This window comes from Lontra canadensis, unplaced genomic scaffold, assembly GCF_010015895.1.
Source record: "Lontra canadensis isolate GAN:19392208 unplaced genomic scaffold, GSC_riverotter_1.0 scaffold4, whole genome shotgun sequence".
In the NCBI taxonomy this organism is placed as follows: Eukaryota; Metazoa; Chordata; class Mammalia; order Carnivora; family Mustelidae; genus Lontra; species Lontra canadensis.
Genome location: NW_022630998.1, coordinates 29,544,935 through 29,563,799, shown reverse-complemented (window position 1 = coordinate 29,563,799; position 18,865 = coordinate 29,544,935). Strand labels below are relative to the sequence as shown.

At 35.1% G+C, this 18,865-nt stretch overlaps 1 protein-coding gene across 1 annotated transcript in view; it reads right to left on the bottom strand.

Annotated features, from left to right (window-relative positions):
* The window catches only part of EDIL3 (EGF like repeats and discoidin domains 3), a 296,232-nt gene that overhangs the window by 11,041 nt on the left and 266,326 nt on the right, over positions 1 to 18,865 (bottom strand). The window contains exon 10 of the mRNA XM_032851188.1: positions 12,750 to 12,905. Within this exon, the coding sequence (XP_032707079.1) occupies positions 12,750 to 12,905 (156 nt within the window). The remainder of the gene's footprint in view (positions 1 to 12,749; positions 12,906 to 18,865) is intronic.

Here is an 18,865-nt window from a genome sequence, read left to right as displayed (position 1 = left end):
TAGGATGATTGCCTATAGAGATATATGAAACATAAAATATGTCATTCTAAACTGTGGCTATAGATTTAAACTATCTGCTTTCTAGCACTCGGATTTTGACTGCTATAAGAAATATTCCTACAGAAAAAAAAAACAGAACTGGAAAATCATCTGCTTTTCAAAAGTAGCTATCTATAGGAGATATTATGAAGAGTAGTCAGACAGCAAGACCATCTAATTTTTTTCTTTTTTAGTCTATCAGAAGTGTAGAACTGCCTTTCCTCTTTTCCAGAAAAGTACAAAACAGTCTGCTTCTCTAATGAAGCCCAATGTTTATCTCAAAATCTCCTAAATCACACTGGGTATTTTGTGTTATATCCCAACAATCTGTAGTCTGTCTTGACCCCTTCAGAGAAGATATTTCAATGATGTGGCAGTAGAAAAATAGGTGTCTGACAATTCCCACCCCACGTTAGGAACCTTTCCCTCACTCCACGTCTCATCCTATTTTGGTCAGACATGACTTAGTACAGAGCTGTAAGTAGGAGCACAGTAGTGATTTAAGCATTCAGCCATGTGTCTTCTAAGCCAGACTGGTGCTGAGGAAGGAACAGTGTCAGGGAGCTGGAGAAGATAATTCTGGAGACAGATGATGAGGTGGCAAAATAGAATTGCAGACATGAAGCAGGTTGTGAGAGTATGTGTGCATATGTGTATGTGTATTTCCCTAAGTGTGAAAGAAAGGCATTCTCACTCTATCCTCTCTCCCTTAGGTGTTTTCTCAGGAGAACATCTGTTCTGACTGGAAGATCTAGGAGATTTTTAATGGAGACAGAGTTGCAAGATATCAGATTCGGTATATACTTATACTTAAAGAATTATTCATTGCTTATCTGAAATTCAAATTTAACAGGTGTGCTGCATTTTTGTTTGCTAAATCTGGCACCCATAAATGAAAAGTGTAGAGAGCCCTGGTCCTGAGCTTAGCAGATGCAAACTCTACTTTGGTCAGGGGAAGCCTCGGTCTTTTTGTCAATGTGTTGAGGGTACACTGGTCATTAAATTATATCTGACATCAGGAGGAAAAAAAACATCACCTTTGCTAATACTTCTAGATATTGGTAAAGTACTAAAAAGAAAAAAGAAAAAAGAAAATTTTCGCTATGTAAAATAACACTTTTTCACTCACTTATGAAGAATACCTTCCTTTAATTATTATTAACTATTAAACATCTCATTTATCTGTAAACATTAATTTTATTTCTAGCTTTATTGGAAAGCAGGAAATTAATTCCCATGTGTGGACTTCTGGGTGTTTTTCCATAGAAAAACTGGAAAAAATACTCTTTTCATGCAGGTATAATCGCTGGGTTCACCTGCTATTTTTAAAAAATTATCTTTTAATCAGCTTTGTGTCTCAAATTATACCAGAAGCTTTAAAATGATGAGAAATGCAGTGCCTCTATAAAAAGGGCCTGAAGGGGCTTAGTACAGATGTGTGCCTCAAGAGCCCATCGTACATATAAATACACTTTCTCTTTGAGACCCAACAAAAGGAAGCATATGCGAATCACTTTCCTAATGGGTCATTTTATAGGGTGTGGCAGATCCAGAAATCCTTTCATAGTTTCTCATAAATGTGGAACTATGACAGGTATCTTTTATCCTTTTTCAGATTTAAACTGTGAAAAAGCAGAAAAAGACTAGAATACTAATTCATTTTGTAAGTTAGAGACTTTAAATCGCTCCACAGATTACAGCTAATGGTATGATGGTGGAAAGGCTTGCGTGCCATGTAGAACTGATGTCCTTGAGGATTTTTTCACTTTCAAAATATATTACATTAAGCAGTCAAAATATTAGTTGTCTGGTAATTATCTAGACATGAAATGGGTTCATACTTTTTGCTGTGTTCTATCCAATGGTAAACGTGTAGTTTCAGCAATCAGAATAATGACGTGCTCATTTTTGATGTGGGAAATAGAGGCAGAAGAGAAATTATTAGATTTCCTTACTACCTACAGCCCACTGACAAGGCCCTGAAACAGGCAGAGTGACATTCCTCTAGGGACTCAACTGCCTTGATGTTGACACTTTGGTAGGGGCGAAAGGCAATCCTAACCCGAACTGCCCCCTCTGCTCCCCATCCAGTAAGCCTACCTTAATATATAAAAATTACTTTATAAATTTCCTTTATCTCTAAACCATCCAAGATACATGTTAGCAATCATCTGTCACGCATATGACCCACCCATATATATGGGAAGAGTCTTATGGCTCGGTTTAATTAGATGGTAAGAAATGACCCTTTCCCAACAATAGCTAGCCCCCTGAAGATCCTGGAAACCTTGCTTCCAAATTTCTTTGAGACCTATGCTATGCCTAACCCCCTCCCAACTTAAAAGTATATAATGGGCCACTCCTCATGACCCCTCATGACCTCTTTCAGCCCTTGGGTCCTGTCTCCATGCTTCAATAAAATCACATTTTTGCATCAAATGTATCTTAAGAATTCTTTCTTGGCCATTGGCTTTGAACCCTAACGTCTTTCCTACATCAGTTTTCATAATGGGAATGATAACTATTAGATTCACATTAAATAGGACTCTATTTCTTCCAATAAAAATATTCAAAATTCTTCTCAGCTAAGCTCTCGTGTTTCAATCAGGTTCATCACTACCTTTTAATGAGTGATAACACACCTGAATTTTAAACAATTTATTAAACTTTTTTAGCCTTGACCATTCTATTGGGGACCTGTCACTAATCAGTATTTTTGGTGTGTTAACCTTTCTAATTGATACTTAGGGTCAAAGTTGGGCTAACACTTGATGGTCCCTCATAGTCAAAATACAAGCATGACCTAAATAACAGAATGAGTAATTCCTTTCCTTTGAGGAATACTGTCATTATACAATTTTGTCTAATAATATGTAAGTCAAACATAAACATAAACATGAGAGGTTCATAATTTTCACTGGGGATATTTTTATTAATTTCTGATGAGTGATGTTGGATTAAGATGCAAAAATTAAGACGTTAAAGTTTTTTGGCCTTTGAGCATTGGGAAAAATAAGGCCATAAATGTAATAATAATATGCAATAATAAAAAATTATTTTTAATGGACATTTTACTTTAATATCATGTTCTATAACATATTATGTTTTTCACACTTTCATTCATGCAGAAACATCTGTTAACTGGAAAAATTATATGGTTTCAAATTTTAAGGTAGCTTATCCAATTTTCTGGAAACAAAGAACTTGAGTTTTTAGGATGGAAGATAATTAACACAAAGAAAAAAATATATATATGCTTATCTCTCACTGCATCTCCCTGCATTGTTTGCTTTGTCTTCCTTGTTAAAAATAAACCCACAGGCCCCAAATGGCATCAGTTAGGTCAAGTCTACACTGGGGATTCTTAGTTAATCTAGTGTAATTTCAACCTCCCCCAGAAATGCAGTCTTCACTGGTCAGTCAGGAATTTTCTGATGGGCGCCAATGTGTCTACCACTGGGCTCTCTCCACGACCCCCCACTTCCGGAGGAAGATGAAGTAATCTTGCATGATAAAACAGACCCTTTGCTTTGACTCCTAAGGGGAAGCAGCCTTGCCTGCCGCAATTCTTTCATGCTACTCATGTTCTTGCCCCACCCTCCCTCTATAAAAGCCTTCCATTTTGTACAACTCTCTGAGCCCCCTCCACTTGTTAGAAGGGGTGCCGCCTATCCATCAGTCATTTAATAAAGCCAATTAGATCTTCATATTCACTTGGTTGATTTTTTGTTATTTAACACCTTACGCTTCTGTCTTACCTAGAATGATGTTTCATAGCATCTGCACTGGGATATTATCTGTCACTAAATAGGAGTCATAGCAGCAGGGATGTTTTTCTTCCCCCTTGCTCCCAACCCACCCCCAAACTGGTGAGTTTTATGGATTTTGTGTCTAATGCTTTGCTTGTTTTTCCATACTACCTCACAGTATATGTCCTTAGACCAGCACTCTGCTTTTGTTTTTCCTTTTAAATGAAGCAGATTAAAAATCCAAATGCCCTCCAAGAAATGTAATGGCTTCAATGGTCAAAATGAACCATCTATTTTCACTGCGTGTCTTTAATATTATGGAATGTGAAATAACGTATAAAGAATTTCCTTTTTTGCAACTTCAAAATTGATTCTTGAAGAAAGACAACCAGCTTTTTCTTGCTGTCTCCAAACAAACTGAGTGACTTCTTAATGAGCTCCTTAAGATCAATAGCTTCTAAGTGTTCCTGTGGCAAGTCTATCATTCCAGTTTATCTTTTTTCTCCAGCATTTAGCTAGTTACTGGATTCTATCATTGTAATTATTTAAGTTAGTAACCCTCTTCCTGTTCACTTCCACCCCATAAGCCCCATTTCCTGGTCCTCCCTTCCTTTCCTCCTTGTAAACCATTTACTCTCTATTCAGGAACAAACAACTTTGGGTAGGCAGGACACTTGGAGTTCATGTTAAACATGGAAATGGAAATACAGTCCTCCCTGTAGCTGACCTCTGCCCTTGTCTATTTGCATCTGGACTTGCATCCAGTCTTCTGCCTTGTTTCTGACCCCCAGTCCCCATCTCACAACTGATTCTGATTGCTGAGTCCACGTCGTGTTGTTCTCTGTGCTCCTTAACAATGGCTACCGCACTTCCCACTGGTGAAATAAGCTGCTTTCTGAATTTAAACGTTATCAGTGGGGTTGTTCTTTCCCATTCCAGCAGATCTAAGTCTGCAAATGACTTTCACTTTGATAAATCAATTCTTCTATACGAGGTTAGTTCTTGAGATATAGCCTTCTTGGTCAGAGGCCTTAGTAAAATTTACAGGGACTCCATTCTATTTTTGTCAAAAGCATGAATTATAAAAGGTCCATAAGGTATAACAGGAATTCCTTGAACTTTTTAGTTGGTATATTTATTTAGTTGAATGTTTTATTTACATATTTTTACTAAGTATTTTATTTCAGCTTGTTACCAATTTTCATTCAGTCTAGAGCACATCAGCCCCAAAGACTGCATTTTTTTTCTCTTAATTTCTTAGTTCTATGCATTTTTTTGTTTTGCATTAAAAGTGGAATCATGACATTAACTATTATCTCTATCAACTCTTGGGGAGGGCTTTTTAATATAATTTAAAATTAAAAATGGTGAGCCCATCATTGAACTTTACATTGCACCAAAACAGAAACAGTCTCAGGAGGTGGCCTGAGTCTGAAAATCTAATAACATCGACATCTATGCGAATACAGGTGATTGTGTATTCTTTATACCAACACATATCCCAGCCCGGTCCCATAATATTGAATTATGACAAGGAGGAAAGCAGATAAAATTCTAAATAACAGTTGATACCAGATGGTGTTTATTTAAATAACACCAACCTTATTTTTAGACAACGCTGAAACTGTATAATTGTTTCCTTAACTTAGTTCCAATTAAGTCACTCACCAAATACCTACGTAAGTACCCTACAGTGACTACATATAAATCCCTGGCACGTAGGGGCACGACTCATTTGCTGTTTTTGAATCTGAATGCTTTGTATAGAGTCAATTAGATGTTGGAAACCAATTTCAGAAAAACAGCATCTTTTCTTTCCCTTTTGCCTTATTTGAAAATAGTAACAAGACTGAGTGGATGAGACTAATGGTCTCCTTGTAAGATTGGGAGACTGTCCTTGATTCTGCAGCTCAGAAACCTGTGGCTACTCCTTCTTGAAAGACTCATTCATCCCCTTTCACTTCCTCCTGCTACAATCCTCACTGAATGCCACTGGGGATTCCATTTATTTTACCTCCCAGGGGATTCCACAGGTTCCAAATTTCACATCCAGCTCAAATTTCAGAAGAGCAGCATGGCTTTTATTACTGAACTGACATCTCATCTGACCTCTGCCTCACAGAAGAGCTGGACTTCTGAGGCTCTGAATATTCAAATTTTAATTTCAGCTACTCACAGTGCCAGCTTCAGCAGGAACGAAAGGATACCCTGCAGCATCTATAATTACGGATTAATTTGAATATATCCTCCAATGCAGATTATGAAGGCTTTGCTAATAAGGACTGGTGACGTTGCTGCCTTTTTTTTTTTTTCCCCCACATCGACATTGAGAAAGGAAAGGAAGTAGAGAAGAACCAGGAACTCTTTTTTTTTTCCCTATTGCAGAATCATAGATTTTTATGAAATGAGCATAATTTAATATTATTATTATTTTTCTTAGATAATTCTAAGCTTGTGCTACTTATTTCCTACAGCTATTTTATCAAATAATACACTTGGTAGGTTGTATTTTGAGTCTTCAAAATGAGCTGACTGAATCAAAGTTTTTCTACCATTCTCAAGTTCCTTATTAGGCTGGGATTTCTTTGACCCACTGTCATATCAGGTTTCCCCCAGTACATCCAGCACAGTAGACAATAACTGCCTCCAGAATAATATGTAATTGAATGAATATAAATGTCTCATCCTTCTAGATGCTTTTCTCCCTAATCTGTGTTCCTAACTGCTTAAATTTATTATTTAAATTTAAAATTTGTTTAAAGCTAATACGTGTTTACTTGTTGGTATTCATGAGACAACTGGCAAATATGAAAATCTAAACTTACATTGGAGACATAGATTCATACTGACTTGTACCACTGACAAATTAGAGGCCAGCCAGTCCTAAAGAATTACCACACAATACGTTCCGTTCTGACTAGAAAAATACAAAACTACGATCAGTTTCAAAAACTTAAATTTGGTGCCAGTTAGAGTCATCTTTCCCACACGTGCTCATTATTCAAATTAGCTAGGGCTTCTGTAAACATTTATTCAAATTAGCTGGAGCCTCTGTAAACATTTAGATTCCCAGCTCATCTCTCTGAGAGTCAGAGGCAGGGCCCAGAAATGTGTATTTTTTAACAAGCGCCCCCATGAGTGTCAGGATCAGGCAATTTTGGTAACCATTGAATTAGAGTTCACCAAGATGTGGCAGGATCATTCTTGATGAATATGTGGCATCTTTAAGGACCCAATAAAATCTTACTGGAAACATAATTTTGGATTTTCTTTTATAGAAAATCCACGGTGGGGGCGCCTGGGTTAAGCCTCTGCCTTCGGCTCAGGTCATGATCTCAGGGTCCTGGGATCGAGCCCTATCTGGCTCTCTGCTCAGCAGGGAGCCTGCTTCTCCCTCTCTCTCTGCCTGCCTCTCTGCCTACTTGCAATCTATCATTTATTTATGACATTTATTTATGTCAAATAAATAAAATCTTAAAAAAAAAAAGAAAATCCAAGGTGAAGCTGCAAATTTTTGGTTTATGCTTTTAAAAAACCTGGACAATTTCAGGGAGGGAGGCAGAATATTACCAGCTTCTTTTTATTCCCCAAAGCAGAAAGCCCCCATGGTGTGAATTCAGGTTTATTTAAACACCATGACATTATGACTAATATATTGGATGAGAAAATCCATTTTCATTTCTAATTTTTCCACATAAGAACCTTTCCTGAAATTTATTATTGTTTTACTTTGGCTTATAGCCTTAAAAATTAAATACTGGAAGCGTCTGTCAAATTTTGCAATTTTCCTGCTAACTGCAGTAAAAAACAGCTCCAGGAGTATAAAACAAATGTCACTTTCATGAGAGCAAAGGAACATTTGACTTTCAAATAAAAAACGTATCTGAATCCATGGAGTAGAGAAATATAAGTCAGTTAAACATTAGAAAATATTATAGACAAGAAAGAAAAAAATAAGAATGTGGAGATTGTGATGGTATCATCACATGCTCCATCATGAAAGATAGAATGTGGAGTTTTGTCAAAAAATAAAATGCTACAGTAAACTGGAATTCTTGTAAAGACTCTGCGAAGATAATGAGAAACTGACATTTCAATGAAGAGAACAGGAATGTATTTTTCTTTAATTGACTTTAGGTATTAACACACACACACACGCACACATATACACACATACGTATATACTGACACATACATTTAGACACACTCCAATGTACATTTATACTTTTTCCTTGGTGTTGCTTTCCTGAGGCTTATTCAGTTATGACTAATGAGAAACAAAAAGGGCATTCATACATTTTTAAAAAATTCAGCATTCATACATTTTTAGTATTTCATTTATACCACTTATGGTAAACCTAGAAAATTGCTATTATTTTGAAATGGTTTTTCTGAGGTAATCTTGTTTCTGGATCTACAGCAGACTTCTATACCTACACCTCAAAAATCTATTAGAGCAAGCAGTCAATAAAAATGGAAAGACACAAAAAAGGAATCAGAAAATTTTGTTTGTAAATATTTCCTTTTGAAATGTACATACATAAAACATTTCACAAGCACACGCTTTGTGCCAAAACATTCAGTGCATTTATAATACTTGTGTGGCTGAAAGTTTGTAGTTGAATTTGCATTTGTAAAGACTGAAGGCTTTTTCCCTTATGGAAAGTAACCATGGAGAACAAGACACAAATAATTTTAGGAATCAATAGGAAATGGCTTATTCAGAAAAGTTAATTGCTCAGTTGTGGAGCGCTTCTATAAAGAAGAAGAGCACACCTATGAAGAATATATAAAATTAGAGGTAAAATACCTAGTAAAAATAGTAACAATAACAAAGTACAACAATTATTTGGATATATATACGTGTATATTATGATGGGTCTATATATATGCTATATTTCCAAATGTTCAAAGAACTTTTGCTCTTCCTTCTTATACATAAAGTATTTCTTTATTGTACTAGTAATTGCTGTATTCTTATGTACAGTTTATTGGAGTTTGTTGTTTTCTTCAGTAATAAATAGTAAACTTATCTAAGGCTTTTCTTCATCATAGTGAATTAGTTGTAATACCATAAACAAACTGGTTAAATTTAATTTTACAACTACCAGTTACATGGTTTAGGTTTAGCTGATTGTCATATTTATAATATTAAAATGGTTTAGTTCTTCAGACATTTTTATATTGGACAGATGACACTGATTTATTGTCTCACATAAGAATTCTGGCCTACATCCTTTTCACTGGGTATCAATTTACTCTCATGGTTGACCAACTTGCCTAGTGGGAGCTTATTTCTTTCTTTATGGTAACACTTACTTGGGGAATGTCAAAATCAAGTGTTATAATAAATGTGGTTCCTAAGTACATGGATTTATAGCTAAGATCTATTTTGTGCTTCTAGAGGTAGATTTCTGGGGCTCTGCATTAATTTGAAGGTAGATGAGTAAGTTTAAATATATGCTACAAATCCTACAGAAATCACTGCAATAATAATAAAAAAAAGTTATAGCAAATAAGTCAACAACAAAAAAACCCTGACTGGAATCATTAAAAAAATTCTATTAATCCAAAAGAAGACAGAAAAATAGAAAAAAAAAATGGAAAAGATGAAACAAGTAGGAAAATAAACAGAAAGATGACAGATTTAAAGCCAATTATAAGCAATATTCACATTAAATATAAATGGTTTAAATGCTCTGATTAAAAAGCAGAGATAGCAGGATTGGAAAAAAACGAGACCCAACTATATGCTGTATAGAAGAAATGTATTTCTTTCTTTCTTTTTTTTTTTTTTAAGAAATGTATTTCAAATATAAGGTACAAATGGGCTAAAAGTAAAAGGATGAAAAAAACACATACCAACATAGCAATAATCAAAAGAAAGCTGAAGTACTTCTACTTATACCAGCAAAGCAGTTTTCAGATCAAAAAATATTTCTAGGGATAAAGATGGTCATTTTCTAATCACAAAGGAGCTATCTGATCAAGTGGAAGTTATGGCCTTAACTGATCATGGATCCTTTAGAAGAGCTTCAAAATACATCAAGTAAACACTGATATAACTGCAAGAAGGAATCGGGAATACCACAATTATAGTTAGAGATTTCCACATTGCTTTCTCCATAATTGATAATATAAGTAGATAGAAAATCAGTAAGGATATAGAAAATCTTGGTCAACTTGACAAAAATTTTACATGCATTTCAAACAAAGATAATGAAATAAAATGCAGTAATATGCAAATGCCTCATCTATTATTAAGGGAAAAATTAAAAAGTTATTCATATATAATCATGAAATCACACACTCAATGTAAATGGAGACAAAAAAGTATTTCATCAGGGGGCCTGGGTGGCTCAGTGGGTTAAGCCTCTGCCTTTGGCTTGGGTCATGATCCCAGGGTCCTGGGATAGAGCTCTGCATCGGGCTCTTGGCTCAGCAGGGAGCCTGCTGCCCCCACCCAACCTCTGCCTGCCTCTCTGCCTACTTGTGATCTCTGTCAAATAAATAAATAACTAAATCTTAAAAAAAAAAAAAAAAAAGGCAGGGAGCCTGGTTCCCCTTCCCCCTCTGCCTGCCTCTCTGCCTACTGTGATCTCTCTCTCTGTGTCAAATACATAAAATCTTAAAAAAGAAAGTATTTCATCAGTACAATAATTTAATCATATTTTTCTTTATACTTCTTTCCTAAATCAATCTATATAAGGATCTTGCTGATTACAGATATGCTTTTTTTAAAAATAAAAGATTTATTTATTTGTTTTGGGGGGGTGAAGGGCAGAGGGAGAGGGAGGGAGAATTTCAAGTTGACTCCCCACTGAGTAAGGAGCCCCTTGTAGGCTCAGTTCCATGACCCTGAGATCATGACCTGAGCCAAAACTAAGAGATGGACACTCAACTGACTGAGCCATCCAGACATCTTTGTGAGTATTAACACATGGATAATGGATGAGAATATTTATCTGTCTTAAAATTAATTTCAAGAGCTATATAATTTATGGAGTTTAAAAAGCTTCATTTTATGGAATACATTTTCATTCCCTATGCATCAGAATGCCTACTGTAACAAAGTGAAAGGTAGTAGCTGAAACAATTATTTGTCATAAATCACAGCAGGTATTTGTCTATAGCTCACAAATACATTTAAAGATGGTTTTACAAAAAAACCCTATATTCATTCAGTCTAAGATGCTATTGATTAGAAATCATGCCATTATTTTAGGTTCTTCTAGAAAATAATAAATGCTCCCAGTTTAATTGTGACATTGTAAGATACAACAGTTTCTGAGATGTTAAAATATAAAGTGTGTGTGTTGTGTGTGTGTGTGTGTTCTGAGATGTTAAGTGAATGTACCCTGAGATACAAAATGGGTGTGTTCTGAGATGTTAAAAGGTAAATAGTATGGATTTTATAATCTAAACCTAAATACATGTCTCCCCTAAAGTGAATTTTATGTGAACTGAATTCAGATTCTGTTGACCAACTGGAATAGCCACTCCAGGCTCAGTACTGCTGGAAAATGTATCAATTCTCTGTCTTGAATATTTGAAAAAGAAAGATACTCCTATGGTGCTTGTGTGGCTCAGTTAGTTAAGTGTCCACTTTCGGCTCAGGTCGTAGTCTCAGGGTCCTGGGATTGAGTCCCACGTTGGGCTCCCTGCTCAGTGGGGAGTCTGCTTCTCCCTCTGCCTCTCTCCTACTCAAGTTCTCTTTCTTGCTCTCTCAAATAAATAATAAATAAAATCTTAAAAAAAAATTAAAAAGCAAGATATTCTCAATTTTCTACTGGTTAATAATATGAGAATAGTAAGGGAATGAAAGGGCTACATAAAATGGAAGAAGTCATTATTAACTCAGAAATAGTTAACATATTATAGTTTCCCCCCAGATCTTGGAACTAAGATACTTGTTTCTGTTATGTCTTTAGAAAGTTAGAGTTCTTTGCACAAACACTCTAAGGGATTAATGAGTTTCAATTTCATTGGCCCAACTGAGGCTACACTTTAACATCTGAATGAATTAGTGATTGATATGGAGACTGAGCACTTCCATTTTCCAGGGCCCTACAGAAATTCAGACCAGGAGATACTATGGAAAGATGTTTAAAATGGTAAGAACTTTTGGAAAAAACAGACAAATATAGTGTAAAACTGTACGGTGCAATAATATATATCTACTACTATAATATTAAAATAGTTACACAGGTCAAAAAATTTAACAAACCTATGAATTAAAACAGAATCAAGGAAAGTGAGCAGAGAACCAACCTGTTTTAATTTTGATAAACCAGTGTAATAGTTAAAATTTGTCCATTTCTAAAATTCCCAATTGACAAAATAATCAAGGAAATATATAATTAAAACATCTTTTAGTTAATTTTTGAAATATTTTTCTGCCAAGGAACATTTTTTTCTAATATCAGTAATGTTTTTCAGTAGCAAAATTAGGGGCTCCTGGGTAACACAGCTGGCTGAGTGTCCGACTTGGTTTCAGCTCAGGTCATGATATCAGGATCATGAGATCAAGCCCTGTGTTGGGCTCCATGGTCATGGAGGCGTCAGCCTGAGATTGTCTCCCTCTACCTCCCTGTCTAACCCTTACCCAACTCTCTTTATAAAGACAGAGCATGTGTGCTCTTTCTAAAATCAAATAAATACATAAAACCTTTTAAAAAAGTAAAATTAATAGTGGCAAGTATTCAAACAGTAACTATTTACATGTACTTTATGATAAATTATTCAAGCTTCTATTATGTTTATAAAATATAAACAAATTTTACTTAGCTGGATCTTAGATAACTGATAATATGGAAAATGTTAAAACTTTTATTTAACATTATTTTTCAGTTGTATATGGCCATTATGTTTAATACTTAAGTATAAGTAGTTCATTCAGTCAAACTTGAATTCAGTTTGGTACTCCATTTCTGCCTGTTCTAAACCATTCAGATCACTTACCTTATCTTTTCTTTGCTTTTCATCCTGGTATACAGTCCAGTGTTCTCCATCATTGCTGTAAGCTAGTTTGTAGGAGCCTACGAACTGTACATGACCAAAATCTTTAGCTCCTTGTGTAATGATGCCAGTTACTTTGGTAGGGACCAGAAGGTCCACCTAAAAAAAAAGGAAAAGATTTAATTTAAATGCCACAATAGAGTCCATTATAAATTTTCAAGTCTCTTGAATTTAGAAGATTAAGTGCTAAAGCCAAAAATACACTGATTATTTGAATATTGAAACTGATGATTGAGTCTCTTATTGGCTTATAACTTTGATTTTGCTGCTGAATAAGTTTAGTTGAATAACTATTTTGACCATTTTAAAATAAAGTGATGGTCATTTCAGCCTACCAATCAATTTCATAATAAACTGATATATCTAGCCGTGCAGTTTTATGCAACTAAGATAGCACAGAGCTGGCAAGGCTGACCTTCTTGAAATGATTATTATCTTCCACAGCTAGTGCTTGTAATTCAATTTGCTGACTTTACTGGTCAATTCAATAATAATAAAAATAAAACTATACTTGTGTACACATTAGGAATAAAAATGATATATGTATCACAGTTAAACATTAAATAAAAGCCAACACTATATCCATGAATTTTAATCAGCTCAGAATATAGAATTGAGTAATAGTAATTGTTGTCCAATGAAAATCTCTTTCAGAAAAGTACAATCCTAAAAATGTTGAGGAGGAAGTCAGGCATTCTTCAAAAATGAAGACGGATTAAAGTATGCATCCATGACCTGTGGGATCTGTGCTATGAGGTGTTTGATCCTATGAAATATGTACTTATAAAACCTTAAGACCCATGATTACCTGGTAAGCATTAAGTAATTGAAACGCAAAAGATAGGATTAATATTTATGAAAAAAGAGTACACAACACTGAAAAATTTAGTATATTCTTCTTTGTTCTCTAATTCATGAAGCTTTTCTTCTTGGGATGTGAATTTTAAAAAATTATAGGAATCTTTGTTTTCCCTGCAGACAATTCTTATAAGACCTTTACCTTGAGGTTTATTGATGTTCCTTGATCTACAGCTTCCTCTCTCCTTCCACAATAGCCAGCTACTTCCTCCTACTTCCTATGACTAATTGCCCTGCTTACATCCTTGATCTTATCATCTTTCGCTGTCATGATCCCATGTGTGACCTTGGTGGCCTTCAACCACTATGTCCTTTTGTTTCTATTTCAGGTTCTCCATCCTGTGCAATGTATGTAGCCACAAATAGACAGTCATGGGTCAGATACAGTACATGAATGAAAAGAGAGCTATGGAGAATGCATTGAATAGACCATATTTAATTACTGCATTTAGATGCTCTTCAATAAAGATATGAAAAAAATTCCCAATGTTTCACAGCCTAGGGATATTTATTAAAAAAGTCATAGGGGCTTTTCAGCACTTTTTGGGACATTCTTTAGTTAGAGAGTTTGGACTCAAACTGGATAACGGATTAAGACAGAAAACTACCTTTAATGAGTTATTAAAACATTTTAGAAATTTTATCAAAAACTAGAAATACTTCTGCTTTTGCTATTTCCTAAACATGTATTATAGCATCTAAAATACCTTACCTGTCCCACAGAGATGCAAGATGGCAAAATTATAATACCTGGGAAGAAAACTGTTGCTACCTCATAGGAACTATACTGAGTGCTTTCTTTTGTCCTCACTGAATCCTCTCAACAGCCCTATACAGCCTTTGAGATGAGGAAACAGATGCCCAATATAACATGATGTGTGATCTAAAGATAAATAGCGAGTAAAGGGAGGATGCTAGATTCAAATCCATCTTTCTGATTCAAAGTTCCACCATACATTTAAATTCTCACTGAATGATTTCTTTCTGTTCTTTGTGACTATTTCAGAAATTTCTGAAAAATCACAAAGCTTCTTCACCATACTCATCAAATTTATAGCAACTCTAAGCCCCAGTCCAAGCCAATCCTGGCTTTACAATATTGGAAGAGCCCTGTGTTTTAACATGAATTTCATCTCTGTTCTTCCCTTGTCCAGAGTTAAAAATATGCATTGCTTTTGTTGTCCTAAATCCAAATATAATTGCGCAGAGACACCTAGGCATAGACACTGCTCTTCAAAATGCTCTTAATGTTGCTGACACTCAGCGGGCAAAAAACCTTACAGTATTCTGAGTCACTGCATTACCATCCACACTACAAACACACAGAAACTCAAACTGTCACCAAGAATATGAGCACTTCTAAGGCTGGATTCTTTATAGTCCCTAAATGTCTATGAGTCTTTAGCTAAGATGTTGCAATGAAGAGTCTTATAGCATATCTCTTTTTCTGTGCTATTTCTTAAACTTAGTTGGGTTTCCTGCTGGGTGGAGATGTTTTCTCCTTAAGTTGTATGTCTTGGCTCTTTCTAACAGATATGTTTTTCTCCCACTCTAACTGCTCCCCTTCTCCAGCTTTTTTTTTTTTTTTTTTTAACTAGAAATGTTTTTCTTTTTTGTTCCAGTTAAGTCAACTTCTCTACTTAAATAGTCAGCAATCTGTTTCAAGCTGGATTTTGTCCTAAAATTTGCTACATTTAACTTAGAATACCAGGCCTAAGAAAACCTCTCTTAGTGTAAAAATAATCAGCATCCCACACTTAACACGAAACTCCTGCAACAGGACATGGACAGATCTGTCTGGGACACAGTCACAGATGTGTCACTCTCATGTTCACAATGATTCCAGAAAAGCTCATTCTTCTAGATCTATGCTTACCATTGGCTCATAAGTACTTTGCCTTCTTATAGATCTTCTGAGTTAAAGTTGTACTGCAAATATGTTGGACAAAATGCCTTCAACTGTTGTAGACAGACCCTTACCTCCCAAGGTTTGGCTTGAATACAGCAGGTCATTTAGGGTACTGAGCTGGCGTATGGGTAGATATTTGGCTCAATGCACTGCACTTCATGCCTGGATCTGTATTAAATGTGGCTTACATATAACAGTCCCTCAATAAATATTTTGCTGGATTGAGCTAAAACTACTTCCTAAGTATGTTTCATGGCTAAGGATGCCATAAGGTACCATCACAGAAAACGCCGGCTGTCTTCCCCTTGTTTTTCTACATTGTGCAACATCACTGGTCAAGGAAACACAATGTCCCAGTGGAGTCAACCAGTTTTACTGGGAAAGGCAACAAGTTAAAAATCATCTCCAATCTTCTGATACTGACAGTCAGTCTTTTGGAGAAAAGCCGGATGGTCTGGGTTCCCCAAATGGCTCTGCCCTTACTGGCTCTATGCCCTTAGGCAGGCTACTTGACTTCTCCACATCTCATTTTCCTCATCTGAAAAATGAAGATAACAATCCTCATAGGATTTTATGAGGATTAGATGAATTAATATTTACTAAGTGTGTAAAACAACATACAGACTATAGTAAGGGCTTTATAAGAATTTGATGAGAATAAAACAATAAATAAATCTGGGGGAATAATCCATTATCAGTCTCAGCATGTTATTAGAAAAATAAATATAGAATCAGGGAAATGGCCTGATTGTCCTAGAAGCAACTTCTGGATCATAGTATATTTTGGTCAGCTTCTCAGGTTGTATACAAAGATAGTCATTTCATCTTTACTTAAAGTAGAGAGAATTAGAAGCACTGAAATTCCCATTTATGGGTGAAATGGCTTACTAAAAATAATATAATTTTATGGAGTTTTGTACATCCTCATTTGAATATTAAGATTATATTGGGGCGCCTAGATGGCTCAGTGGGTTAAAGCCTCTGCCTTTGGCTCAGGTCATGATCTCAGGGTCCTGGGATCGAGCCCTGCATTGGGCTCTCTGCTCAGTAGGGAGCCTGCTTCCTCCTCGCTCTCTGCCTGCCTCTCTGCCTACTTGTGATCTCTGTCCACCAAATAAATAAATAAAATCTTTAAAAAAATTATATTACAATAGGGAAATGGTTCCAAAATAATACTAACAGAGAGAATTAGATTCCAAATTATAGTGAGTGATTAATTTTCCTTTAATTATATGAGTAATAAAAGGATGCATATACAAAAAGGCTCAAATGATATGCGAGTAAAGAAAGAAGTATTGCATGAGGGTTATGTAGGAATATAACTCTTTTGTTGTAAAATGTCCTGTAATGTTTTAGTGAAGCATAATTATTTTTAGAGTGTCTAACTTAGAAAAACTATAGAACAACTAAGAGCATCTGTTTGAGAAAGGTCAAGATAAATGAAATTTCAGATGTCTGCATCATAACCTAACAGATGGCTTCCTGGAAGGGCAGACTAGGAAAGTCAGCTGATTTTCCACAGAGATGTACTTAAAAGGGTGAGGAAAATGAAAAGTGATACAGATATACAAGTGCGCAAGAAAAGCGAAAAGACAAGAAAAAGACCCAAGAGATTTATCACTGAAATATGCAACAGAGCTGCACCTAAAATGCTCTAGAGTTTGCCTTTCTGTTATTGGTTATTTTGAATGACATATTTTATAATTTCACAGAGCTTTGTAAAATTAACTCACTAAAAATAAGTAATTTTGAAGCTAATATAATTATATGGCATTTAAAAATGAAATTATGGGTAAAGTGTTTAGATAACATTTTGGTTTTAGTAAAGAATTTTTTTTACCATAACATTACATAATACAACTGTATGTAATTCTAGGTCCATTGAAGGCACATCATTCACTGTTCTCGGTATCGGAACAATATTTTTGGTTATCAGATGTCGGTAACACTTTTAGTGCATATTTGTAGGCCAGCTAGTTAATATGATGAATTCAATATGAAATATTATCCAGCTCCTATATCTGATACAATCTAGTAGCTCTAAGGTTACACATTCAGTATTCATAAATACTATATCCTATATACTCATTTCGCCACTCATTATTGCTCTCCTCCTCCCTGTACTTGAAAAAGTTTAAGTTTCTAATAATATTTTTAAATATTTATTATAGCAATTACTTTTTCCATATTGAACTTTACAGCTATGAGAACTAATAGAAAAAATTATACCATGAAATAACCTTTCAAAGGATAGAGGGACTTTTCTGTTTCATTGGTGTTTTATAGTATGCCTTTTACATATAAAACCACACATAACCCATGCCTGGTGCCACAAAAAAGCTTTATAAGCTTAGGTGATCATTCAGGAGTATGTTTTGCAGGACACCTGGCATAGAGTAGACATTCCAAATATCTAGGTATCATCTGCCCTGGATTCAAAACTGAGATAATTCTGTATTTAACAATTACCTGCAATTATAACATGAACAAAGCTCCAGGTCAACTGATCTACACCCTGTGAATGCTGTCAGCTCATGACTGCTAACTTTTTAAAAGAGATTATTTAGAATCATGCAGTAGTTCAACTGCATGTTTTAACTGAGGATGAGAGATAGCATGGTAACTATGTACAATTTATGTTTAATAATTTCATTTTATCTTAATAATCTTGCTCATGGAAGTAATACATGCTACAAAGAAAAATCGAGAAATACAGAAAGAGGAGAAAGGAACTCTGTCTCACTATCAGATACAATCAATGCTTTTTATCCACCCTAAGCATGGGTTTTTTAGGCAAATTTGATGTACTTGGCATTTGACTGGCTACAAGGTCTTGGTTGCACTTTTGGTCTGCATTTGCAGGTCAATTAGTTCATTCTTTTTCCCACTTAGTATTTCATCAGTAATTCTCTATGTAAACAAACTATTTTTTAAGACTTTCTTTTTGCCCTAACACACCATGTTAAAGCTTTGCTGCAATCAATTATTTACTATAAAACATTTACTCCTCTCTGTGCCCTCAATTTTTCTCTATTAAAATTGATATTCTCCAAAAATCCTATTCTTTTCATTTGGCCACATATCTCACTTACATAGGATAAATTCACAGAATTAGGGTTATTTGGTGAAAGGATGCGAAAAATAGATTCATTTTCTAAAGATATATAACAAACACTCATTGTGAAAATTTCAGGTGGTGAAAGAGATAGAAGGAATTCAGATAACAAAACCTATAATTTTGTTATCCAGAGTTAATTCTGGTTGACCTCTTGATATCCATATTTGCAGATAG